At 36.4% G+C, this 26,714-nt stretch overlaps 1 protein-coding gene across 15 annotated transcripts in view; it reads right to left on the reverse strand.

Moving 5' to 3' along the window:
- Positions 1–26,714, reverse strand: part of ANKS1B (ankyrin repeat and sterile alpha motif domain containing 1B) — a 1,164,750-nt gene that overhangs the window by 469,119 nt on the left and 668,917 nt on the right. For 13 of the 15 annotated variants that reach the window (XM_033427668.2, XM_033427671.2, XM_033427675.2 and 10 more), the window contains 2 exons: positions 9,282–9,871; positions 7,158–7,230 (listed from right to left, as the gene is read on the reverse strand). In XM_033427668.2, the coding sequence (XP_033283559.1) occupies positions 7,158–7,230; positions 9,282–9,871 (663 nt within the window). The remainder of the gene's footprint in view (positions 1–7,157; positions 7,231–9,281; positions 9,872–26,714) is intronic. The other 2 variants (XM_012532919.3, XM_033427673.2) reach the window with 1 other exon arrangement.

The raw sequence follows: 26,714 nt of genomic DNA on the forward strand, positions 1-26,714 counted from the left end.
TTTTTCACTTAGTAGTATATTATGGCTATATTTCCATGGTAGTAAATATAGATACAATGTCATTTTTAATTAGCTATTTAACATTTCATCATAAGGAATTACAGTAACTCATTTTACAAATTTTCTATTAATGGTGATTTGGTTTGATTCTATTTCTTAAATGATCATAACCAATGCTGATATGAACATCTTTATATACACATATTTTGCTCTTGTCCTGTTGTTTCCTTAGGATACATTCATAAAAGTAATATTGCTGGGTACCACTGTTCTTAAATTTATATAACTCTCTAGAAGTTTATACTTAAGTATCAAAAATACTGGTAGATGAGAAGCCCTTTGTTACCAGAATAGTGTATCATAGAAACAACCAGTATAAGCTATGAAGTTTTTCTCATGGGTAAGTGACCCATGTTTATCACTTCATTCTTCATTGTATTTTGGGAAAACAAATTTGTATCTAAAAGTAATCATTATGATGATCCATAACTTATGAAGGCCTGTTGTCTATATTTCAAATTACTCCCAATTATTTTTACTTCCGACTGTCTTACAAGTATGAGGTTGTTAATGGTGGACTTTGTAAAATGCACTGACATTTATATAGAAGTCATGCAACTAGTATTTTTAAAGTGTCTATAAAGGAGACTCTTTGCACTGTTTTTCAGCTTAATGGTGAATGGGCAAGGGGCTATGGTCTAGCAAAAATATCAGCCATACCCTGAAGATACTCATAATATATTAGAAATAATGGGCCATTATCCATCCTTTGTTTCACTGGAAATTTTTTTAAGAGAAAAATGGATAGAAAGGACTTGAAAAAATGAGTTTTTAACAATTTGAGCTTCCCAGTGATAGAATACATTGTCTCTGGAAGTAGTGAGCAGATGTTGATTGATCATATACGAAAGATGTTATGGAAAGTATTTCAGTATAACTACAGTAGAAGATGCACTTGCTCACCTCTCTAGGCCTCTTCTAGAAGGTTAAATATTCCGTTGAATTGAAAAAGTTTACCAGTTCTAACTATTGATACATCATAGGCAAATATTAGGCCACAGAATAACACCCAACTATTTTATACTTAAGAGAAAACAAATTTCACATATGAATATTACTTGTAATTTCAAAACCAGAGAATCTCAGCCATATTTTAGTGATCAAAATCTTTATTACGTAGGTTATTTTAGTTTTTAATGACTATTTGGAATAGTCATTAAAAGATGTTAAATAAATTTTAGTGTCTATTGTGCTAAGGACACAATTGTTTGGTTGATTAAACACTATCTCTTGATAAAGATTAGTTAACTCATGCTAGCCTAATGATTACTGTACCTCACACTGTTACATGGTTATTCTATTATTAAGGAGTTTCTTAGATTTAATCTATCTGAAAAAAAAACTAAGTTACTCAGTGAAGTGTTACATAAAATAATAATAAAAATTAATCCTCTCTTGATTTAGACAATAGTGTGCCTGTATGCTAACGTATGCCACTACCCACCTTCCCCAGTTGGTTCTATTAAAAATAGTGCTGTAAAAAGAAATAAAAATAAAAAATAAGTTATGCCTGTTGCAAAGCACTTCACAGAGAGGCTTTTATGTACCATTTAACAGTTCATGGAAAAAATATTACTGGAGGCAAGGAAAATTCTTCCTCTGAAAATAAGTGAAACCCAAATCATTATTAGCATATGCTTTCACTTTCGGGAGGTAGGAGATATTCAGGCTTGTGATTCATTTAAATATATGACCATGTGGCCTGTGCTTTGGGAGGGCTTTGGGGTTTAAGCTAAAGTCTTCCATACCAATAGTTAGGCTTTGCTAAGGGAAAGTGGTTGGTTTTACATGTAAACACCTCAGTTGGCTCCCCATAGTGCATATGCTCATGAATTGAACTAAAGAGAAAGAAGCAAAGGGCTGTCTGTTGTTCTTTATAGTAACATATTTTATTGAAAGGAGTATGAACTTCTGGAAGAAACAAAACTAGGTTTGAAGCAGTTGACTTTGACAAGTTACCCTTTCTTAGCCTTTCTTCATCTATAAAATGGGTATAATAATACCTCACCGAGTTATTTGGAGAACTGAATGCTCACAGGAGTAAACTGCACAGCATCTGGCACACAGTAAGAATGGAATACAATTCAGCTTCTTTCCTCTTTGTCATTTCTCTAATAGGGCAACTCTAGGAAATTGTAAATACATTTTTTTAAAAAAGTTGTTCTCCTAGAGTTTGAGGAATGATATTCCCATCAGCAACCTTAGCAGGAGCACAGCTATCAGCTGCATTGATGGCAAAGAGCCTCCGGATGCAGATCTGAACTGTGTGAGTAAATATCAGGGGCCTGGAAGCAACCAAAACATCAGGGAGGAGCAGCTTCTGGGGCTGTGGAGATGTCTGCCGTAGCCACTTAGAAACAGACTCTCTTTGGGGAAAGGATCATGTGAACTCTCTCTGTTCCTGTAGACCAGGGAGAAGGTGGAGCTTAGCTCAGGAGGAGAGAACACTTACTCTGCCTTAGCGAGTCCCTAAATTCCTAGAAACTCTCCATGGAAGGTCTCTATGGCTATAAGGAACCCTGGACTGTAACCTGGCCCTCAGACTCTTGGAGGAAGAGAAGCAAAAGCTTAGAAAGCAGGGCTCTGGATTATTGTTAACTGCTGCTTTCAGAGCTATGTATTCTCTTAAGCAAATAACTTAAGAGTTGCTTTATCTATCCAATATAGACAGTGTACTCTATGGTAAAATCCTTTACAAATACTTTATAATTAAAATTTAGATGAAATTCATACATTGGCAAAAGTAGATTTTTAAAAGATAAGACTCTAGAATATTTCTCTTTGAATACAATTCAATCTTAAGTATAAGGACAAAAATCCCAGCCTCAAAAAATACGTTTTAACTAAATACTATTTTTTATATTCAGGTACCTGAGATCAATCTAATATAGTCCATATACCTAAAGTCCTTGTAGCAGGAGATGAGTGAGGCCAGTTTAGAAATAGGAGGGTGTTTATAAGATTATCAGCCACCCCTGGACTGTAAAGTCTGGGCACTTGGTTACTTTGCATATTTGCTGTTGTGTAACAATAAGCAGATCCTGTGGAGCCAATTATTGCCTCCACTTTACTTAAGTGATTCTCAATCTCATCAAGAAGATCATCAACTTGATTCTTGGAAAGTGTGACAACATGAAGTAGTTCCAATGAATATGGTAAATTTCCTAACATGAAAGTACTTCCTTGTGATACAAAGACAATGGTTAAGAAATAAAACTTCAAGAAAGACTCCACGTGAAAAAAACTTAGAATATGAAGAGTTATATCTTAACTACAGTTTTTACTGATCAAAAAGAAAGATTTCCCAAGTATCTTCCTGTGTGGTGTACACTCTAATTAGAAAGGTAAGTCATGCATACCTGGATAAGAAGGTAAGAGAATTTATATTTATTGATCACCTGCTATGTTTTAGGCTACAGTAGTACAATCGTATAATTTAACCTTGCAGGAGTCTTATGAGGTGGTTGTTAAAACTCTGAATTTATAGGGGAAGAAACTGAGATCAAAGAGGTCACAAAGCCACTGAGATGCGACATTGGGATCTGAAGCCAAATCTATCTAACCTTAAAATCTTTTCTCTGAAAAAATCCTATACATGGCTGTACACGATGACATAGAATGTATTATCATATCACATATGCAGCACCACCAAAGAGCAGGATGTTCTACATAATACGAGGTATTGATATAACTGAATCCTACTGCCAATGCCAATTTATCTGGCATTTAAGTCTGATTTCAAGTGGGAAACCAGACGTTATGTTTGTGAAAAACATCCATTAATATTAGTCTGAGTGAGAACCTAAGGGACTGACCTAAAATAAATTCAGTAAATGTTATTTACTTTTATTTCTATCTTAGTCCTGGAGAGTTGGGGCTGCCAGATAAGCTTCAAACTACTGTATAATTGCTGAGGAACTTTTTTAAAAGAGAGAAAAATGATTTCTATGGGTGAAACTAGTTATACAATTCATAGAGACTGCTCAAACTTTGAGCTGGTTCATATTTTTAGGAATGAAGATGGAAGAGTTCCAACTCCCTTCCTGGTCCAATAAATATTTTGTTTACAAAAATACCTGAAATTGCAAATGCAAGCGCGGCGGGAGGAGGGCAAACAAAAACAATGAAACATAAGGGGCAACAGCATGGAAAATTTAATGCTGATCCTTGATCCATCATGTATCTCCACTGCTTATGATTTTAGTCTCCCAATCACCTTCTGAGGTTTTTAGCAACAAACATCATAAATGCTCATAGAACTATGCATCTGTGATGAAGCCAGTCGTAGTGCTTGGCTCAGTGGCCTTCCAAAACAAAACTGTAGATGCCGACAACACAATACTAGGTAAAGTACCATTGCCTCGTGCTCACTCTAAATTGACTTCCCATTGGTTTTACTGCACATGTCTTCCTCATTGTCAAGCAAAAAGAGAATACTCAGATTTCATAAAAATAATTTAGCACATTTAAATCAATGCATTCTAAAGGGACTTCCTTGGTGGCACAGTGGTTAAGAATCCACCTGCCAATGCAGGGGACACGGGTTTGATCCCTGGTCTGAGAAGATCACACATGCCAAGAAGCAACTAAGCCTGTGCGCCACAACTCCTGAGCCTGCGCTCTAGAGTCTGTGAGCCACAACTACTGAGCGTGCGTACCACAACTACTGAAGCCCGCGCGCCTAGAGCCCGTGCTCCATAAGAGAAGCCACCGCAGTGAGAAGCCCGTGCACCGCAACAAAGAGTAGCTCCTGCTCGCCGCAACTAGAGAAAGCCAGTGCACAGCAACAAAGACCCAACGCAGCCAAAACGAACAAACAAACAAACATCTAGATTATCCTCTTCTCCTTGCCGGGGCAGCCTGGAGTTTTATGCTCTCTTTTAGTAATTACTCTTCTCTGGTACCATCTGACTGTCGGGCTTGTTATGACCTGCACTCTAACTGACACGCCACAATTCCAGGGAATACAGCAAATTTAACATGAAGGCTGTGAGACTAGCTGACATTGTAAAGTTCTTAAAAGAAGGGCTGATGTGTGGTTACCTTGATATGCCCACACTGTCTAAAACAGCATCTCCCTCATGATAGGGCAAGGGAGAGGTAAAAGTTAATACATGTCTACATGTATCATACTCTACTTATATGCCATTGCATATCTCTCTACGATGATCCTACATTAATATCTCCATTTCTGTTGATGGGGAAACTGAGTGAGTTGCCGAAGATCAAGCAGCTAGTAAATAGCAGGACTGATATTTGAATTCACTTCTGTCTGACTTTTTATTCCACCATGCGATTTCCTGGCCACACTCAGTACCCAATACATTATTTGTGGAATGTCATCTTCACGGGGTTGTCTATCACTTCTCCAGTTCTGTCTAGTCTCGAGAGGGAAAAGCCTGCACCACTAAAGCTGTAATTCACAAATGGCCTAATGGCCAATTGGAATGCCACATGTTATGGTCAATCACTTAGTGCATAACTAGTGTGTAATTAAGAAGTGAAAATTAAGGCGCATACAGAACCAGTCTTTGTTAATAGTAATGATGCTTTGGGGACTGAGTCTTCATTTTCATTATCACTGTAGAAAAATAGTAAATAAAGGCAGTGGGTAGGATGGTGATCTGAGAGGTGAAACGAGGGTAATTTAAGGGAAAATAATCTGTGGATTTATTTATTATTAAAATGCCCTTCAAAGGCAATTTTGCCTGAGTGGCAATTTTAACATTTGTACTTATTTTCATTATAATAAATTTTATGATATTTTCGCAATTCTATGGTACTATCTGAAGAATTTTACATTAGAATGTTCAATGTCACCTAAGTCTTCCAACAGAGAAGCATTAAATCTCTGCTTGAATATTCTCAGTAACGGGGAACTTACTATGATAAGAAAATACATTCTTACCTTCACATCAGTCAAAAATCTGCATTCCTACAGCTTTCTTGAAATTATTCTGTAAGCATATCTGAAAGAACTATATGGCAACATACATTCTTAGGCTAGTTCTCTGGATACTGGAAAAGTCCTCAATGTTTATCAGCATTTCTGTGTGAGAGAGCTAGCTACACATGCCATCAAGCTTGTGTCACTAAACAAATGCACACAATTTTGGTACTTTTTTTCATAATTTTTCAGTTTTTAAAATCTAAAACAAACACGTGTTTTAGAAAAAAAAAACTGTCTAGTTTTTAAAGAAATTATCACTTAATTAACATGGAGCCCAGCCATATTAGAACAATTTAAGTTCATACTTGTCCCAGCATAGGAGCAAGGAGTGGGGTGCTCCTGCAAGGGTATCATTTAGACCTGAATGTTCCCTTCATTGACTGCAACCCCAGATTTCAATGTCACTTCTTGTCTACCCAGGCCCAGTGCACCAGAAGAGAGCGCTTCTCCAACTTTCCTGTGCTTAACAGTCACTTAGAGTGCTGTTTAAAAGACTCTGGTGACTATCAAAGGGCCACAAGGACTGTAACTGTTTACCCTGTGATATATTTAGGCTTCTCTCCTGCAGACCTTAATCTTATCATCTCTACAGAAACATCAACTATCACTACTAACTTCAAGTTTTAAATGACCTTCCACTCTTGAGCTTTAATTATAGGGAAGAAAACAATACCTTGTAAGGGTGATTGCAGAACCGACTATTTGTGAGACACGCTGCTAGGTATTCTGGGATACAAGAAGATGAATAACACACAGTTCTTGCCATACTGGAGCTTACAATTTAGGAGAAGTTGTTAATCAATTGGCCAGGATGAATGGGACGTTTCACGGAATGAGAAATAGTAGTGTGTTGTTATCATGTTCTAGAACATTTTGAATTGCTTCATACTTAGCTCTACATAAAGTTGGAATTTCATTAATGTTAACTGGCATAGTAAAATAGCACATGGGGAAAAATCTCTCAATTTGCTAAATCAGTATAATTGATGTTGTTTAGAGGTTATAGTTGTTTGATATGAATGGAAAAAAATAATTTGTAGCTACTATTGTTATGGTAAAACATGAAATTATCTATAGACTCCTATCATTTCATAGCTAGTTCTTGAGCACATTTATTCCTTACAACATAGAGGAGAGGTTTCCTTACTTGTGTTCTCACCATTAATTTCTTCAAGTTCGCTGTTAATTCCAACATCTATGGAACTCATTATTTTGTCAATCTGTGAGAAACAAAAACCATATAAAGGAATTATTACATTCACTTATAGTGTTGCACTTTTATTTATTTTTTATTTAAAAATTTTTAATTTATTTTTATTTTTTATACAAAATTTAAAGGTTAGTTTCCATTTACAGTGATTACAAAATATTGGCTATATTCCCTGTGTTGTACAATACATCCTTGAGCCTATCTTACAGCCAATAGTTTGTACCTCTTAATCCCCCACCCTATGTTGCCCCTCTCCCCTGCCACTGGTAACCACTAGTTTGATTTCTATATCTGTACGTCTGCTTCTTTTTTGTTACAGTCACTAGTTTGTTATGTTTTTTAGATTCCATATATATGTGATATAATATAGTATTTGTCTCTCTCTGTCTGACTCATTTCACTTAGCATACAGCATTGCATTTTAAAATACTTTCATATGCCAGAAGCATATATGCTTTTTTTCCCCAGAAGCATATATTCTTGATATTATTACCATTGCAATTCAACAATTAAGAGACCGACAGAGAAGGGTTTAAAGGGAGGCAGACATCTTTTGAAATGCTTTTAGAAATACATATTATATTTCCCTTTCTTAAACTTTCAAAATCAGCTTGCCTTTTCTTTGTATTTCCTAAAATGAACTTTGTTTGGACCTACATGGGTCAGTAAGTTAGAAATTGTGTATTCTTTAAACTCAGATGGGGAAGGAGCTGAAGATAAATTCACGTGACGATGTCTACCCTCTCGGGCATACTTCCTCTTCTGTCTGAGAGCGTGCATCTCATCTGACCAGTGAAGCATGACCATTAGAACCAAGTTCTTGTTAAATGGTTTAACCAGACACAAGCTGATTTGTAGCATGTAATCACAAGAATCTAGGCATGGAGACAACCTGATGCTAAGAGGTAAGTTAAATGTTAATTAATCCTGCCTTGTTCCAAAAAGGATCTCCAGATGTTATTCACAGAGTTAATAAATATAAGAAATGGATAGATCTGAATAAACTATCAATCTACTACTATGGAATGTATAGGAAGATGTGACTGTCAGAGCTTTAGCTATTTATGGTTTAATCCCTCTCCTCATCATCCTAGCAACCTTAGGAAGACAGCAGGTTTCAGAAAGGACAGTGAGCATTACTTAAAGGTCCCATTTTGTTCACCCTGAAACAGGTGCAGAGAGATTAAGTGATTTTCTCTAACAGCTCAATTCAGAATGTCAATACCAGAACCATTTCCATTTCTAGTTCTCAGAATACTATAGTGACCTACTGTGCTTCAAAACCTAATCCAACCAGCACAATCTTCTGAGAGACAAAATGTGACATGTTAGAATGAAATGCCAAGGAAGACTGTGGTCCATTCTTTGAAGAAATTCAAGAAAAAGCAAGAGACTTCATTACTTTATTATATAATAATGATGTCAGGGAAAAGGATGATATTTTATAACCTTACAAGGGCACTTGCTTTCTGAGTAATTCTATGAAATTAAAGACTTTGTCTTTAAGTAGAGCTTAAATTGGTGATACTGGACTGCAACATATTTTTCTTTAATGTCTCTCTAATAGTTGTAAAGGGAAATATTAAGTAATTTGTGTTTTTTGTATGGTACTTGGAGAAAGGCCAGGACCATTCTGTTTATCATCAAGATTATAAAAGTCCTTCTGAAACTATAAGATACTTTAAAGAAGGGAGATGAGCTAACAAAGAGTTTAGCAAGTAACAAAATGATATGGAGCAACAAAAATACAAATATTTTTCTCAATTTGTCAGCTGCAATGCTTGGTAGGACACAATGTGAACATTTTCTTGTACCTCATAGCTAGTTATTACTTCTGCTTGATATCAATTTCTATAGAAACAACAGATTTCCCCTCATGTGTTGTTTTCACACTCACTGTGAAATTATCATGTGACACCTCTGGAACCTTTCCCTTCCACTTGGAATAACATGTGTTTGTTAATTTTTTTCCTTTGAGAGACTTAAAAAGCTGAAAATCCTTCCCCCAAAACCCCCTCGATGCTAAAGCCTTAAATAAGGAATAATAAGAACAAATCTTACTTCTTCCCATTCGGAAGTGAAGGATGGCGTTCTTTCAGAATTCCCTTTAGAACTGTGATCAGCAGTTGAAGATTCAGTCCAGTTAACTCTTGATGTTTTTGCATTCGAAGGGTAGGCAATGAGATCAGAATCCGATTTAGAGACACTTTTTGATAAATGCATGTCGATCAGGGCTTTTGGCAATGACCTTATTCTTCCCAGGGTACAGGCTCTCTCCACAAATCCCCCCGTGTTCACAATCCACGGGTCCCCATTCCGGGATCCACTCCTAGTTGTTCTTGTGCCAACAATGGTATGGTTTTCGAGTTGGTTGCTTTTTTTGTGAAAAATTGTTCTACTGACTACTTTGGGTTTAATTTTCTTTACCAAAGGTTCTGAGTTATTTTCTATTGGAGTCTGCTTGAAAGGCAAAGGACTATTTGTCAAACTGACTTCATCTTCTCCTTCTTCACGTTCATCTCTTTTCCCATAGAGATTAAATGGATTTTCAGGGGACTCACATGCTGGAGAGGATCCATGGAGAAGGCCTGCAAATTGCCCAGGATCATATTCTTTTGGGGGATCATTGCCCTCCTCTTGAGAGAGATCATCTGCAAAACGGAAAAAGAAGGTCAGGATGCTTGTTTATAAAGGACTCTGAAAGCCCTGATACAACTTGTGCAATGTCCAGACATTTGATTTGTTGCTACACAGTGATATCCTCACTTTATGAAATACCCATGAGGCTACAGTGCCATGTATAAAATGAATGTGTGTGTGTGTGTGTGTGTGTGTGTGTGTGTTTGTGTGTGTATGAACCAGATCTTCCTGAATTACTTTAGGGTGCATTTCAAAGGTATGAATCGGGTATTAATTGAGTAATTGCCCACCCTTCTCCTTTGTCCCCAGGGAATATGTTTTACATTGGATAAAATCAGGTTTTCTTAAAATGGGACACCCACGTTCAAACTCTTGGAGTAAATGAATCATTGTGCAGTAGGACATCAGGCAGGTAAATCAAGATCATATATAATGACATTCCTTTGCCCTTCTGCCAGGAAATAAATTCAAAACCAAAATCTTGAAAAGAAGTATAATTAGGAGTAATTTAAGGCTAATAATCCTGATAGTGTTACTTCAAATATAAAATTAAGATTAATTCTATACAGATTATATGATTTAGACAAAAAGGATTTGTTCAGGCTTAAACGTAGGCAAACAATGCAATATCACTAAAAATTGAGTGTCTTTTACAAGAAACTGATGTTGAGCTACTAACACAAAGCTAACTTTCTTTCTTCTATGAAACAGCATGTTATTTTTCAATTTCTTTATATCTTTGAAAATGTAATGCAGAAAAGAAACCAAAGATGATAATTTTTATTCTTTATAATTTTTTCTAAGATAAAACATAAACGTTTGCTGAGATTTAAAATACACCATGCTTTTTTTTAATGACCTAATTTGTCTTTTAAAGACATACTGTGTAAAAACCTGGCCAAAGAAATTAGCAAAGGAAGTCAGTTTACTTTTTTGATTGGTCACTTTAATATTCAGCTAAATCAATGAATTTGGTAAAGTTGCAGGATACAAAATTAATGCACAGAAATCTCTTGCATTCCTATACACTAATGATGAAAAATATGAAAGAGAAATTAAGGAAACACTCCCATTTACCACTGCAACAAAAAGAATAAAACTACCTACGAATAAACCTACCTAAGGAGACAAAAGACCTGTATGCAGAAAACTATAAGACACTGATGAAAGAAATTAAAGATGATACAAACAGATGGAGAGATATACCATGTTCTTGGATTGGAAGAATCAATATTGTGAAAATGAATATACTACCCAAAGCAATCTACAGATTCAATGCAATCCCTATCAAATTACCAATGGCATTTTTTACAGAACTAGAACAAAAAATCTTAAAATTTGTATGGAGACACAAAAGACCCCGAACAGCCAAAATGATCTTGAGGGAAAAAAACGGAGCTGGAGGAATCAGACTCCCTGACTTCAGACTACAAAGCTACAGTAATCAAGACAACATGGTACTGGCACAAAAACAGAAATATAGATCAATGGAACAGGATAGACAGTCCAGAGATAAACCCATGCACCTATGGTCAGCTAATCTACGACAAAGGAGGCAAGGATATACAATGGAAAAAAGACAGTCTCTTCAATAAGTGGTGCTGGGAAAACTGGACAGCTACATGTAAAAGAATGAAATTAGAACACTCCCTAGCACCATACACAAAAATAAACTCAAAATGGATTAGAGACCTAAGACTGGACACTATAAAACTCTTAGAGGAAAACATAGGAAGAACACTCTTTGACATAAATCACAGCAAGATCTTTTTTGATCTACCTCCTAGAGTAATGGAAATAAAAACAAAAATAAACAAATGAGACTTAATGAAACTTAAAAGCTTTTGCACAGCAAAGGAAACTACAAACAAGAGGAAAAGACAATCCTCAGAATGGGAGAAAATATTTGCAAATGAATCAACGGACAAAGGATTAATCTCCAAAATATATAAACAACTCATGCAGCTCAATATTAAAAAAACAAACAACCCAATCCAAAAGTGGGCAGAAGACCTAAATAGACATTTCTCCAAAGAAGACATACAGATGGCCAAGAAGCACATGAAAAGCTGCTCAACATCACTAATCATTAGAGAAATGCAAATCAAAACTACAATGAGGTATCACCTCGCACCAGTTAGAATGGGCATCATCAGAAAATCTACAAACAACAAATGCTGGAGAGGGTGTGGAGAAAAGGGAACCCTCTTGCACTGTTGGTAGGAATGTAAATTGATACAGCCAGTATGGAGAACAGTATGGAGTTCCTTAAAAAACTAAAAATAGAATTACCATACGACCCAGCAATCCCACTACTGGGCATATACCCAAAGAAAACCATAATTCAAAAGGACACATGCATCCCAATATTCATTGCAGCACTATTTACAACAGCCAGGATATGGAAGCAACCTAAATGCCCATCGACAGACGAATGGATAAAGAAGATGTAGTACATATATACAATGGAATATTGCTCAGCCTTAAAAAGGAACGAAATTGGGTCATTTGTAGAGATGTGGATGGATCTAGAGACTGTCATACAGAGTGAAGTAGGTCAGAAAGAGAAAAACAAATATCGTATATTAATGCATATATGTGGAACCTAGAAAAATGGTGCAGATGAACTGGTTTGCAGGGCAGAAATTCAGACACAGATGTAGAGAACAAACGTATGGACACCAAGCGGGGAACATGGCAGGGGGTGGTGGTGGTGGTGTTATGATAAATTGGGAGATTGGGATTGACATATATACACTAATATGTATAAAATGGATAACTAATGAGATCCTGCTGTATAAAAAAATAAATAAAACAAAATTCAAAAAAAAATTCAGCTAAATATTTGCCATGATCAAAAGTTAAATTACCTGATAAGCCCGTAACCTAATCTTATGAAAAAGTAAAATATAGCCAATGTGGTAGATAATAACAACAAATTCAACCTTGCTGACTCACACTTTAAAAAAGTTAGTTATTATTATAAACCCAAGACACCAAAGTTTTTATAAATTTACAAGTAACATTTATTTGGTATGGACTGTTTACTATGCATGCACTGAATTAGAGATAATATTTATATCCCCTCATTTGATCGTCATAACAATCCTGTGAAATGATTAATAATCATGATTTTCTCACAGAAAAGAGATTTGGCCAGAATATGTAAACAAATTGGCTACCACAATAAGTCTCAATAGATATTTGCTCAAAGAATGCTACAGACAAATTGGCTTTCTTTATTGAAGTTTGGTCCCAGGTCTGTATACTCTTGCCTTTCTTGGAGCTGATAGAAGTAGGTACATTCCTGGCTTTACATATCCCCAGACCTCACCCTGGTTCCTGTTTGGCTTTTCCAAATGAAGACATCCCCCTGCCTAGACCTAACACAGTGGTATCCTGAGATGAAAGAAACAAGAGTGACAGGAAGAAAGGTCGAGAGACAACAGTCTAAAAGAGAAACAATGTGATTCATCCCGTACTATTATAAGCACTTGATCGTCCCATAAAAACTCCATCCCTTTGTAATGTAGCAACACTATGTCCTTCCTAACTCCATTTTTCCCTCCCCTCACAACAGAGATCCTTCTTGGGGTAGAAGAATGGGTGGAGCGTAAGGCAAGGCAGACTTAAACTCTTTCTAAAGGCTAGAGTTTATGCTCTATTATATCCATTTTTTAGAAGTCAAAATTAACATGTAGACAACTTAAGCTTCTGAAGTTTCCCCATCTAGTAAGTGGTTAAGCTGAGATTCAAACTAAGGTCTATCAGATTTCCTATATCCACTGGCCTGGAAAATATATTACTATTAAGATAAAAGAACAATCTAGGGTTCAAGGACAATCAAGTAGGCTCTTTGTGAGGAGAGACATGTTTCTCCTGTTTATGACTATTTCTGGAATTTGGGGAAAGTGGATGAAAAGAATTTCTTCTGCTTCATGGAGGTAAGCTAATACTAACAGAAAATAAAATCTGGTGTTCTGTTCCAATTTATTTTCTCTTTTTTCTTCCTGGGCTACTTGGCTCCCCTATAATGCTTTACAGCATAAGCAGGTTGGTATGAGATGATAGTAATGCATAAATAATGTAGAAGGAAGGAAGAATTCTGAAATAGGGAAGAATTTTACTGAGAAGTTGCTGAAGAAGGCTAAAGGGTTTAAGTTTGAGAGGAAAAATTGAAAAGAGTCAGTCTATTATAGGAAAAAGATTCTGTAAATCTCAGTCAAGAGGTTTCTGATCATGTTCACAATAATGAGATATTTAGGGGCATAATATTATTTAAATTTTCCTATGAATATCATTATTAGGTTACCATCCCTTCGGTGGTTTCATCAAAACAACTATAATCGCCATTCCAAAATGCTTTATATTGTCCATGTGCTCTAGTCACAAGCAGTCACTTCTCTAAGTAAAAGAGAATTTAGTTATTAGCTCATAAGCCTAGGCTTTTGAATAATAGTTCTTAGCATTGTGATAGTTGTTAACATTTTTGCCAAGAGTTGTGAAAAGGCAAATATTACTTATTTCAGTGCCCAAACCCTAAGGATTTCTCAGATCAAAGACAATGTGAAATTGATATGAAACCTCCTGAAATTCCTGTTGGGTGGACTGATTGCAGTTATGACCCCAATCCGCAAAGGCTCCTTGCAGCCACACCCCAAGCCTGTATCCATTCCTCCCAAGCGACTTTAAGGGTGGCCATGTGCCTTGCTTTGGTCAATGGGACAATGGCAAGCATGATATAAGAAAGACTTGAAAAGCACTCATGGACTGGGACTTGTTCTCTTGCAGCTCTTGGAACCCTGCCGCTATGTGAACAAGCTCGGGCTAGCCCACTGGATGATGAAATGATACATTACCCAGGTGTTTGAAATTGTAGGGTTTTCTTTTTTTTTCCCCCAAGTATAATGAGCCTAACAGATTAGGAGACAATTGCCACTGAAAAGACATTGTTATAGTCATAGATCCCAAGAGGAAGGAGCATGCCATGTCACTGGGGGTGGAAATGACACATGCGGAAGCACCAGTATTAGTCAAGAGGCAGAATGAGTGGGGGAAAAGATGGACAAGAGCCTTTATTGTGCTTTCTATGGGAAGTAATGGACAAAACAGGGTAAGCAGTTTTAGGACTTGTTACTTCAAGTCTTTTCATTAGGCTCTAGGCCATAGGGATTATTCCTAGTTATCTGGTACTTGGGTCTGCTGTGATTAGGGCAGGTGGGTAGTGGCCCAGTGTGAGAACCTGATAAAGAAAGTGGTTAGAGTATGGTTTTAGATTGGTTAGCGTATGAAATGTGTGTCTTCAGGTGAGTTATTTACTATCTTTAAGAATTACCTAGCCCTGGGAGGGGCAGTGTCTGCAGAGTCAGCAAGGTCCCAAGATGTCAAAGCATCAAAAAAAAAAAAAAAAAAAAAAAATCCCTCCAAAATAAAAGGGCATAGTTAACACACCAGCCACCCTGTCACTTCAGCTGAAGCCCAGCTAACTTTCAACATGTGAGTGAGGCCGACCAGGACTAACCAACTCCAGGACAATCTGCCAATTGACCACGGTTGCATGAACAAGCCCAGGCAAGATTATCTGAGTCTGGTCCAGGCCAGAAGAAAACACGTACCAGAATCATGAGCTAAATAAATGGCTGTTGATTTAAGCCACAAAGTTTGGGGTGGTTTACTATGTGGCAATAGATAACTGATTTAGCCTGTATCCCAAGTTTTAAAGAAGAATTAATACATTCTTCACAATAAACTCTGGCAATGTTTATATTTTCATATCTGGAAATAATGATAGTAATAGTATATAACTAAAAGTATTGTGAAGCTGAATGAAAAAAATAAAAGTATAGGAGTTAGAACAATGCCTGTGGCATAGAACACATTAAATATGTGTTTCTTTATTACAACAACAATTTCTAATCTAGAGGGTTTCATTTTCACAAAGAAAGGTGGTAGTAATTTATTATATTAGACACTCAGTAAAGATTATTAGTTTGACATGCTTGTATATTTTTAAAAATATACTTTGAAAAGAAATTTTGCATTTTATTACTATTTCTTTAGATGAAACTGAGGCAAAGTATATAGATTAAACTGTTTTTCATAACATGTCTCATTTAATTTCACACTTCTTTTTTGACAAGTGGATATTTCATGCTAAGGCACAGAACTAAATATGTGTGAATTCCAATCTGATAGTTATTCAAAGAATAATTAGCATTTCAAAGAAATGTCAGAGTTAAGTATTCAATAGTAAGAAGTTCAATATTTTTTTTTATCCATCTTTGTCTCTGATATTTATCACCTATATAAATACCTGAATAACAATAAAACCCTAAATTTCATGTTAAGATGAAAACAAATTATGGAAAACTAGTAATTTCTTCTTTTATTATAGATCATAACTTTTGTTTATTGGGTCATTGCATTCCTCTTTGGAAAATCAAAAATGTCTTTGGGATTCTAGTGCTGATGTTGATATTAGCAGAAATTCTGAATTCATTTCACAAATACGTATAAAATACCTCTGTCCACTGGGCACTGTCCTAGGTGCCAAAGTTTCAGCAGTACCAAAGGCAATATCCCACCCTCAGGATGCTTACATTCCACCAAAGGACACAACTGTAGGCAAATCAAAAAGAGTATAATTTCTGATGATGGTTAAGTTCTGTGAAAAAAGTAAAACAAAGCAATGAGATAGGGATTATTATTGCAGACAGAGAGAAGAAGATATGAAAATCTCCTTAAGGGTATTCTGAACCGTAAGAAGGCCAGTGTTGCTGCAACAGAGTGGTGAGAGAGTGGTGTACAAGTCAGAGTGAGAGACAGAGAGAGAAAGAGAAAGGTATAGCTCCAGTCCAAGTCCTATGGCCTGAGAACCAGGAGAGCTGATGGTATAGTTCTAATCCGAAGGTTGGTAGGCTTGAGACAGAGGAAGAGATGATGTTTTAGTTTGAGTGTGAAGGCAGGAAAAAAGCTGGTTTCCTAGTTCAAAGACTGTCAAGCAGGACAAATTCTCTCATTCAGGGCGACATCAGCCTTTCGGTTCTATTCAAGCCTTCAACTGATGGGATAAGGCCCATGCGTTAGAGAGGGCAATCAGCTTTACTTAGTCTACCTATTTAAAGTTTAACCTCATCCCCAAACACCCTCACAGAAACACCTAGAATAATGTTTGACCAAATATCTGGGCACCCCACAGACCATTCAAGTTGACACATAAAATTAACCATCATAGGGGGGTAGAATGATTGGAGATGAGGTCTGAGATGAAGGTAGGGGTAGGGTTGACATGATTTGATTTACACTTTTAAAAGATCACTTGGTATTTCTGATGGCAAGAACATGACAATAATGTACGTTTTTAAAAATTAATTTCCCCAAGTCCCCTCATAAAAACAATACATATTATAGTAAAAGAATAAAATGAGCATATGACAGTAAAACAAACAACAAACAAAAAAACCCAACTATAGGTGATATCTTCAATAAAGCAGGTATCAAGGAATCTCCATGGCCCTGGAAAATGGATGGGCATAGCCAAATCATGTGATAGCAGCAGGATCCAGAACTGGTAGTGGTGAAGAGAAAAGGAAATTGATGGAGCCTACAAGCCACGGGGCCCAGAAATTGCCATCAGATTCTGATTCCTAAAATGACAAGGTCCAGTACTTAGCAGGAGGCTGAACAGTAGAATCTGAGAATAACCAGCAGAACTTGAAAAAATCCCACAAAAAGACCATTAGTGGCTTAAACCCTTGAGAATCTCAGAAATATTCAATAAATACATGCTTTTAGTAAACTAGAGACTCACTCTGAAGAAAAATTTTCAGGAGCAGAATCCGAATTGAACAGGGTGAAAACATCAGAGATCTCACGGAGAAAGAAATTTCATGTAACGGGAAGGAGGGAGTGGCATGGAAGGCAGAGGACCGGAGGAGGGAGACCTTCAATGTAATAATAACAAAATACAGTGTTCAAATATGAGAGCACTACTTTGTAAGGCAAGGTGCATGCAACTCTGGCAAAGAACAAGATAACAGCAGGAAGCCTTTCTTAATCAAGCAGAGAAGTACCCATATTATCTCAATACTTCGTGATAACAAAAAAGGGAAAGTCTTTGAGCCATGAAGAAAGCTACTGTGGCTCATGCCTGCTCTCACACAGAAGCCTCTTCCGAATAGTCTAGGACATTCTTCTCATTAAAGATGGGGAACAAAAAAGGATTTTGATACAACCCTATTTAAAGACATTGCAAGAAAAGGAGAAGAAAATGAATGTTTAAAAGCTAATGAAAATAAACCAAAAAATAAATGTGGCCCCCAAATAATTTGAAAGCTGTAACTTAAAATTCAAAATTATTTAAAAGAAATTAAGAAAATAAAGTTCTGAAAGAACAACCTATACTGTAAGTAGAGAAGCTCAGCCATGAGGTGGCTGATCATTTTCTTCCCCCTTACCCTTTCCCTCCATGAGCAATTCACTCCTCAAGTCACTCGATGGAGAAGAGTGAGATGGCATCCTTATCTTCAGTGGAGAGGCAGCCTGGAGTTGGGTATCAGAGCCCAAGCAAAGTAAGGGTGGTGTCCATGTTTAGGAGCAACTCAGCATGGTACACTGGAATCCAAGCAGGGTGAAGGAGGTGTACACACGGGGGTGTGACCCAGTATGGACAGTCAGAGCCCGGGTGGGGTGAGGAGGAAATCCATGTGGGAAGAGTGGCCTGGCAGAAGGAGTCAGAAAACTAGTAAAGGAGGATATCCCTGCAGAAGGGTGGCCTAGCAAGGAGTGTCAAAACCCAGACAGGGTGAGGAAGGTGTCCATGTCCAGAAGAGGAAAGTGTTCATGCATAGGGTGGCCTGGCATAACATGTCAAAGCCCCATCAGTGAAAGGAGGGTGTCCACCTGTGGGATGTCCTGCCATAAGGTGTTAGAGTCCCAGGAAGGTGAGCAGGGTGTTTACACAGATAAACAGGCATGGGGAGTCAAATCTCAGGATGAGAAAGATGCCTGAGTGGGGAGGAGGTGGCAGGAGATATGGGAAACTGCTTACTTACAGAGGGGTGATCAAATAAACAACTACAGTAAGGAGCCAGATTTCTCACTTTTTAAGGAGGGAGTTAGAAATATGAAGAGGGAGAAAAGTAGAGTGCTGGCTTGTAACTGGAGATACCAATATATTTTCAAGATAGAGAGAGAAAAATGGATAGATATAGATATAAATAAATATAGATATAAATATATATTTGTGTATGTGTGTATTTACATACATATATACCTAACTCTGTCCATTGAGAGGGCCTGGGAAATTGAGCTCCCAATAGCAATAAGTAAAGCCCAGACTTAGCTTCTAAATGTATTTTCCACTAAAAGAAACAGGGATCCATTGAGAAACGACTGATATCAGGGTCAGGGCAGAGAAAGTACAAGATGAGCCTGGAAAACCTTGTGCCAGAGAGCAAGGAAGTGCTCCAAGAATGAAGAGGCATGTCAAGATGACAGGGAAGCCAGCTTGAATGGGCTGGTTAAACTAAGGACAATTTTAGAAACAAAATAAATAATGACAGTAATGGATTATAACCCACTGAATAAAATCAGAAAACATGAACCCATAAACATATATAAATAAATGGATGATTTAAAAGTTTGATTAGGAATGGGAAATTTAAATAATTTCAAATCACCTCCTCACAAAATACTAGTTACTAAGAGAGAAAGAATAACTCTACACTTAAGAAGTCTGGGAGGCACTATCTTAATCAAATGATCAAGGTGAACATCGAAAGGAATAGAGCAAATCAAAATCTTGCCCCACCTGATAGGGTGAAATGAGAAAAACACAGAATCACTTCTGGATTTTCCTTCTAAAGATGCATAACCTAGATCTACTCAGGTAGAAACATCAAATAAACTTAATTTGTGGGACATTCTACAGTCACTGGCCTGTAATCTTCAAAAGTGTCAAGGTAATGACTGTCAAGGAAAGTCAGAGGAACTGTTCCAGATGGAAGGAGACTAAAGAGACATTACAACTAAATGCAATGTGTGATCCTGAGCTAGATTCTTTCATCATAAAAATTATTATTGGGGAAACTAGCAAATTTTGAATAGAGTCTGAAACTTGTATAGATGGTAATATATTAACATCAATTTCCTGATTTGATTGTATTGTGGTTGTCTAAGACTGTACTTGCTTATAGGAAATGTACATTATTGTAGTAGTTCTCAAAGTGTAGTCCATGGATGCATGGGGTCCCTGAGATCAAAACAATTTTCAGACAAATACTAAGATATTATTTGCTTTTTTCACTCTTATTATTTCATGAGTGTACAGTGGTTGTGCAGAGGCTACATGGTGTTCTCTTTCCACAGTGGAAATACGTGATACCTCTTTAGGTCTCACTTAGGAATTGGCACACTGTTACTTCTCATACTGATTGACAGAATAAAGTCATGTGTCTCATCCTGAAGTAAATTGAGTGAGGATGTAAATGCCACTGTCTCTACAGCACTACAAAGGAACATGGCAGAAGAGGGAGTGAAGAGCTGAGAACGTTAATCGCATCTACCGCAGAATGCTTTTGCCCCCATTTAAAAACGATGTTCACTTTTTTTTTTTTTTTTGCGGTACGCGGGCCTCTCACTGTTGTGGCCTCTCCCGTTGTGGAGCACAGGCTCCGGACGCGCAGGCTCAGCGGCCATGGCTCACGGGCCCAGCCGCTCCGCGGCATGCGGGATCTTCCCGGACCGGGGCACAAACCCGCGTCCCCTGCATCGGCAGGCAGCATTTATTAGGTTAAGTATGTTCCTTTCTATTCCAACTTTAATGAGAATTTTATAATTAAAAAATTATGATTGAATTTTGAGTTTGTATCAAATGTTTTTCTTCACGTATTGAGTTGATTATGTAGTTTTTCTCCTTTAATCTGTTAGTGGGAATAACATACTTTCTCATGTTAAGCAAACTGTATATTAATGGGTTGAATTGGTCATAATGAATTTTCCTTTTGCTATCCTGCTAGATTTGGTTTGCTGGTACTTTGTTTAGATTTTTGCATCTATATTCATGAATGAAACAGGCCTTTCATTTTTCCTTTCTTATGCTATCTAGTTTTGATATGAAGATTACTAGTCTCAAGACTAGTTGGGGAAAATTCCCACTTCTTCACTTCTCTCGAGGAGTTTGTATGAGATTGGAATGATCTGTTTCTTAAAAGCTAATTTAATTTACCTTTAAAATCATCTAGACTTAACATATTCTTTGTGGGAAGATTTAAAATTATTCACTCAATTTCTCTAATAGTTTAGAGAAATTGAGTGAATTTCTGTAATAGTCTGTAGGACTATTTAGAGTTTCTATAGCTTTCTGAAGTTTTGTTAAGTTACAAATACCTAGAATTTGTCTATTTCTTTCAGTATTAAATTAATTGCCACAAAGTTGTTCATAATTTTTACTTATTTTCTTTTGAATATTTTTATAGAGTATCTGTAGTTATATCCCTCCTCATTCCTAGCATAGTTTATTTGCATTTTATATTTATATTCTCCCTTTTTTTTTTTTTTACTATTTTTACTAGAAAGTACATCTACTTTAAAGTGTTATTAAAAATTCCACTTCTGACTTTGTATATTGTTTTTCTATATCATTCATTTCTGTTCTTTCCCTTTTCTTTCTCCTACTTCTCTGGCTAATTCTATCATTTCTTATAAAATTTCTTAAATTTGCATTTAGCTCATTAACCTTCAGCATTTCTTCTTTTCTAGCATAAGTATTTAAAATTTCTAAGTTCCACTCATGCTTTTTTCACTATGATGATTATTTAGTATTTACATTTTTGTTTAATTCTAAACATCTTAAAGTTAGAATTATGGTGTCTCCTAACGTATTTCTCATGAATTACTTGGAAATGTATATTTAAATCACAAATTTATGGGGATATAAATGGGAATCTTTAACTTAATTGTTGTCAGAAAATGTAGTGTACATGAATGAGTCTTTGACATGTATTGAAACTTGCTTATAGCCAGCCAAGTTAAGATCAGTTTTTATCAATGTTTCATAAGAATAGCATGTATTCTCTAATTGTTGGCTATAAAGCTTTGCATTTTATTAGATAAGCTTATTAACTGAGCTATCAAAATATTCCACTAATTAAGTGAGGTATGTTGAAATCGCTCAGTTTTAGTGAACTTATGACTGTTTTTCCTTACAATTGTTTATATTTTCCTCGTGAACTGAACCTTCTATAATTTCATAGTGACTCTCCATATTCTGGTAATGCCTTCAGTGTTAAAGTCTCTTTGGCCTGATACTGATATAGCTATGCCAGATTTTATTGGGCTAATATTTCTCAGGTACAACTTTTTTCATCTTTACCTTTTTGTGTGTGGGGGTGTGCCCTCAGCTATATTGATGTGTCTATTTTAAAGAGCATAAAGCTGGGTTTTGTTTTCCTACCCTCCTACCATCTCTTCCTTTTAACTGGTGAATTTAGCTAATTTATGTTTATTTTGATGCTTTACATATTTAGACTTGGTTCTACTATTTTACGTTTTGATATCTATCTTTCATATTCTTTTTCCACCTCTATTCCCCTTTTTGTTTTTTTTCTAATTCCATTTTTCTCTCTATGGCTTGGACTTTATACAATTTATTTTTATTCTTTGGACATCCTTAAAATTTTACCATACATTTTTAACTTAACAAAGTCTAAAGGTGAATAATACCTTATCCACCCTCTTCCTGAATAATTTTAAGATGTTATATCACTTGAGATTAGATCACTATTTCTCTAACAAATACTGTTACCAGTGTTTTCATTCTGTATGTTAGTTTTCCAAATCAGATGTTATTATTTTATTCAGATTATTTTTATTTGAATTTGCATACATGTTTCCATTTTATTTATTCACTATTCCTTCCTCAGAATGACCTGAGATCATTCTCCTTCTTGAAGTGATCCTTGAGGTTTTTCTTTTGGAAAAAGGCTTTTGGTAGTAAATATTTTTAGTTTTTTAACTGTGAATGTCTTCATATTTTACTTTCATTTATGTAAAAAAGGTTTTTTTTTAGTTCATAATTTAGGTTGATTTTTTTTTCTCTCACATTTTGAAGGTATTATTCTACTCTTTTGTCTTATATCTTTCCTTGATAAGTTGGCTATCATTATACCTGTGTTTTTGTTGTAGGTGATCCATCATTTCTCTACCTGCTTTGAAGATCTCCTCTACATCTTTCAATTTCACAATAATGTGGTTTGGTATGGGTTTCTCTTTATCTTGTTTGGAATACAGTGTGTTTCTTGGACCTATGAATTCACACTTTTATCAGTTATGGGAAAATTTAGCAATTATCATAAAAACTTTCTTCTCCTATTTATTCGTTATTATTTCATCCTCAGTCTCTAACTAGATAGGTTAATCTGCTTATTCCATCCTTCATATTGCTTCATGTCTCTCATATATTTGCCTCTTTGGCTCTCTGTGCTATACTTTGGATAATTTCTTTAAATTTATTTTCCAATTCACCAATTGTCTCTTCATCTCTGCTTAATCTGCTGTTTACCTGTTCATTTAGAATTTTAAAAATAATTTCAAATGTTATATTTTTCAAATCTAGAAATGCCATTTATTTTTCAAATTTGCCTGTTATTTATTAATAGTACTTGTTTTTACTCATCTTCATGATTAGGCATTTTATTTTTTTAAACACTTTATATATATAACTGCTTTATTTCCTACACCCAGTAACAATACCTACAGTCATCAGGCAAATATGTTTGCTATTTTTATAGGTCCTTTTCTTCTCTTGTGTTTCCCACTTAGATAAGTTCCTTTAGCATTTGTTGTAGAGCTGGTTTTGCGGTGCTGAATTCTCTTAGCTTTTGCTTGTCTGTAAAGCTTTTGATTTCTCCACCAAATCTGAATGAGATCCTTGCTGGGTAGAGTAATCTTCGTTGTAGTTTCTTCCCTTTCATCACTTTAAGTATATCATGCCACTCCCTTCTGGCTTGTAGAGTTTCTGCTGAGAAATCAGCTGTTAACCTTACGGGAGTTCTGTTGTATGTTATTTGTCGTTTTTCCCTTGCTGCTTTTAATAATTTTTCTTTGTCTTTAATTTTTGCCAATTTGATTAGTATGTGTCTCGGAGTGTTCCTCCTTGGCTTTATCCTGTATGGGACTCTCTGTGCTTCCTGGACTTGGGTGGCTATTTCCTTTCCCATGTTAGGGAAGCTTTCGACTATAATCTCTTCAAAGATTTTCTCCGATCCTTTCTCTCTCTTCTCCTTCTGGGACCCCTATAATGCAAATGTTGTTGAGTTTAATGTTGTCCCAGAGGTCTCTTAGGCTGTCTTCATTTCTTGTCATTCTTTTTTCTTTATTCTATTCTGCAGTAGTGAATTCCACCATTCTGTCTTCCAGGTCACTTATCCGTTCTTCTGCCTCAGTTATTCTGCTATTGATTCCTTCTAGTGTAGTTTTCATTTCAGTTATTATATTATTCATCTCTGTTTGTTCTTTAATTCTTCTAGATCTTTGTTAAACATTTCTTGCATCTTCTTGATCTTTGCCTCCATTCTTTTTCCAAGGTCCTGGATCATGTTCACTATCGTTATTCTGAATTCTTTTTCTGGAAGGTTGCCTATCTCCACTTCACTTAGTTGTTTTTCTGGGGTTTTATCTTGTTCCTTCATCTGGTACTTAGCCCTCTGCCTTTTCACCTTGTCTATCTTTCTGTGAATGTGGTTTTGTTCCACAGGCTGCAGGATTGTAGTTCTTCTTGCTTCTGCTCTGTTTGCTATTTTTACTGATACCCAGTTATAGTAGTTTGCTTTTCAAGGTGATTAGAAATCATTTCTTGTTACTTCATTACTTGATCTTAATTTCAGCTTGTCACTGTGATTAGAAAAGGTCTGAGTTTCCCTGAATAGTCTTGACCAAGCTTACCACTGAACCAAAATACAGTGTCCAAGTAGCCGTGCTATTGTTGACATCCGCACTCAGCACAACACTGACTCTCTTGTCTTCTAACATACACTTTTAGAGAGCAAAGATTGTTAGAGCAGGCAATATCTCAAAGAACATGTCATATTTAGAATACATTTGTACTGCTGCAGAAGGATCTCTCAAAGCACTTAGTCTGCCATAATACTTTGCAGCAAAATAATTTTATTGTAAATATTTACATTTATAAAGATTTCAATTAAAAAAAAGACAGTGTATCACGACTTGAAGGTTTCAATGTGGTTCTTTAAAAGATTTTTGACTAGGTAGAGTTAATAATAAATTGCCTTGCCATGTATGTCGGTACTTTGTAATGTATGATGCAATATACAAATCAATAAATTATCTTGAGAATTAGATAAAAGAAGAAAAAGCTTATTGTAATTATGAATTCAAATTAAGCAAATCCTGTTTTAATAAGATCGCTCTAAAATGTATATTTATAAAAAACACACGGCTTCCCTGGTGGCGCAGCTGTTGAGAGTCTGCCTGCCAATGCAGGGGACACGGGTTCGTGCCCTGGTCCGGGAAGATCCCACATGCCATGGAGCAGCTAGGCCCGTGAGCCATGGCCACTGAGCCTGCATGTCCGGAGCCTGTGCTCCACAACGGGAGAGGCCACAACAGTGAGAGGCCCGCATACCGCAAAAAAAACACAAAAGAAATTCATGGAGATTTGGTAAGTATTAAAGCATTCCAATTACTCTATGATATTCAGTAAAAAAGATAATATGCACATTAGTCAGTGTCCTGTTTAAGCTCTAGATCAACCAAAGAGAACAAAGAGCTAAATTTTGATAATATATACTGTCATCATGTCTCAGTAAGTCTTCAAAGGGGTGCTAGGTCTTATCAGAAATATTTGGGGACTTCCCTGGTGGTGCAGTGGTTAAGAATCCACCTGCCAATGCAGGGGACATGGGTTCGAGCCCTGGTCCGAGAAGATCCCACATGCTGCGGAACAACTAAGCCCATGCGCCACAACTACTGAGCCCGCATGCCACAACTACTGACGCCTGCGTGCCTAGAGACCATGCTCCACAACAAGAGAAGCCACTGCAATGAGAAGCCCACGCGCCGTAACAAAGAGTAGCCCCCGCTCACCGCAACTAGAGAAAGCCCGCGTGCAGCAACCAAGACCCAATGCAGCCATAAATAAATAAATAAATTTATTAAAAAACCGAAGTATTTGGGAGAAGTGTTACTTTTTAAAATTTATAATGTAAATTATATGACCCTTATTGTAGTTTATTTATCTGCCTCGTTTCCCTAGTCGTGTAGCTCATGTGATCTGGCTAGTATGATCATTTATATCCAAATATTAAGAAAGTCTTTCCAGCTCACCTACACACTGAGATAAGTGTGAGTCAAAACAAATAATAATGAGCCACAGAGGCAACTATATAGAATTCATGTTCCCTTAATTTCTCAAGGTCAAAGATCAATTAAGTTTTCAAAGATATGTAAAATTACTTTAAAACACAAACTCCCTGGAAAGGAATTTATTTCAAAAATTGCAAAGGCTAAGATTCCATATTAGGTAAGGAGAACCAACATTTATTGTGTACCTACTATGTTCAAGGTCATTTTATCTCACTTAATCCTCACAAAAGTCTCTGAAGTAGGTATTCTTATGACTTTGAACTGTGGAAGAATAACATAGCTAGTAAATACAGGAGTCAGTGAAACTGAGTCCTCCTAAAACCAAGTTCCCTTGCCGAGTTTATGATTTTATTTAAAACTTTATTTCCTTTCTTGTCCCCTCTGACCTCAATCCTGTGCTAACTGAACACTAATCAACCAGAGTCAGATGACTAAAATTGCTGTTGTCGATAACATCGTCAATGTACTAAA

Source organism: Orcinus orca, chromosome 11 (genome assembly GCF_937001465.1).
Source record: "Orcinus orca chromosome 11, mOrcOrc1.1, whole genome shotgun sequence".
Taxonomy (NCBI): Eukaryota; Metazoa; Chordata; class Mammalia; order Artiodactyla; family Delphinidae; genus Orcinus; species Orcinus orca.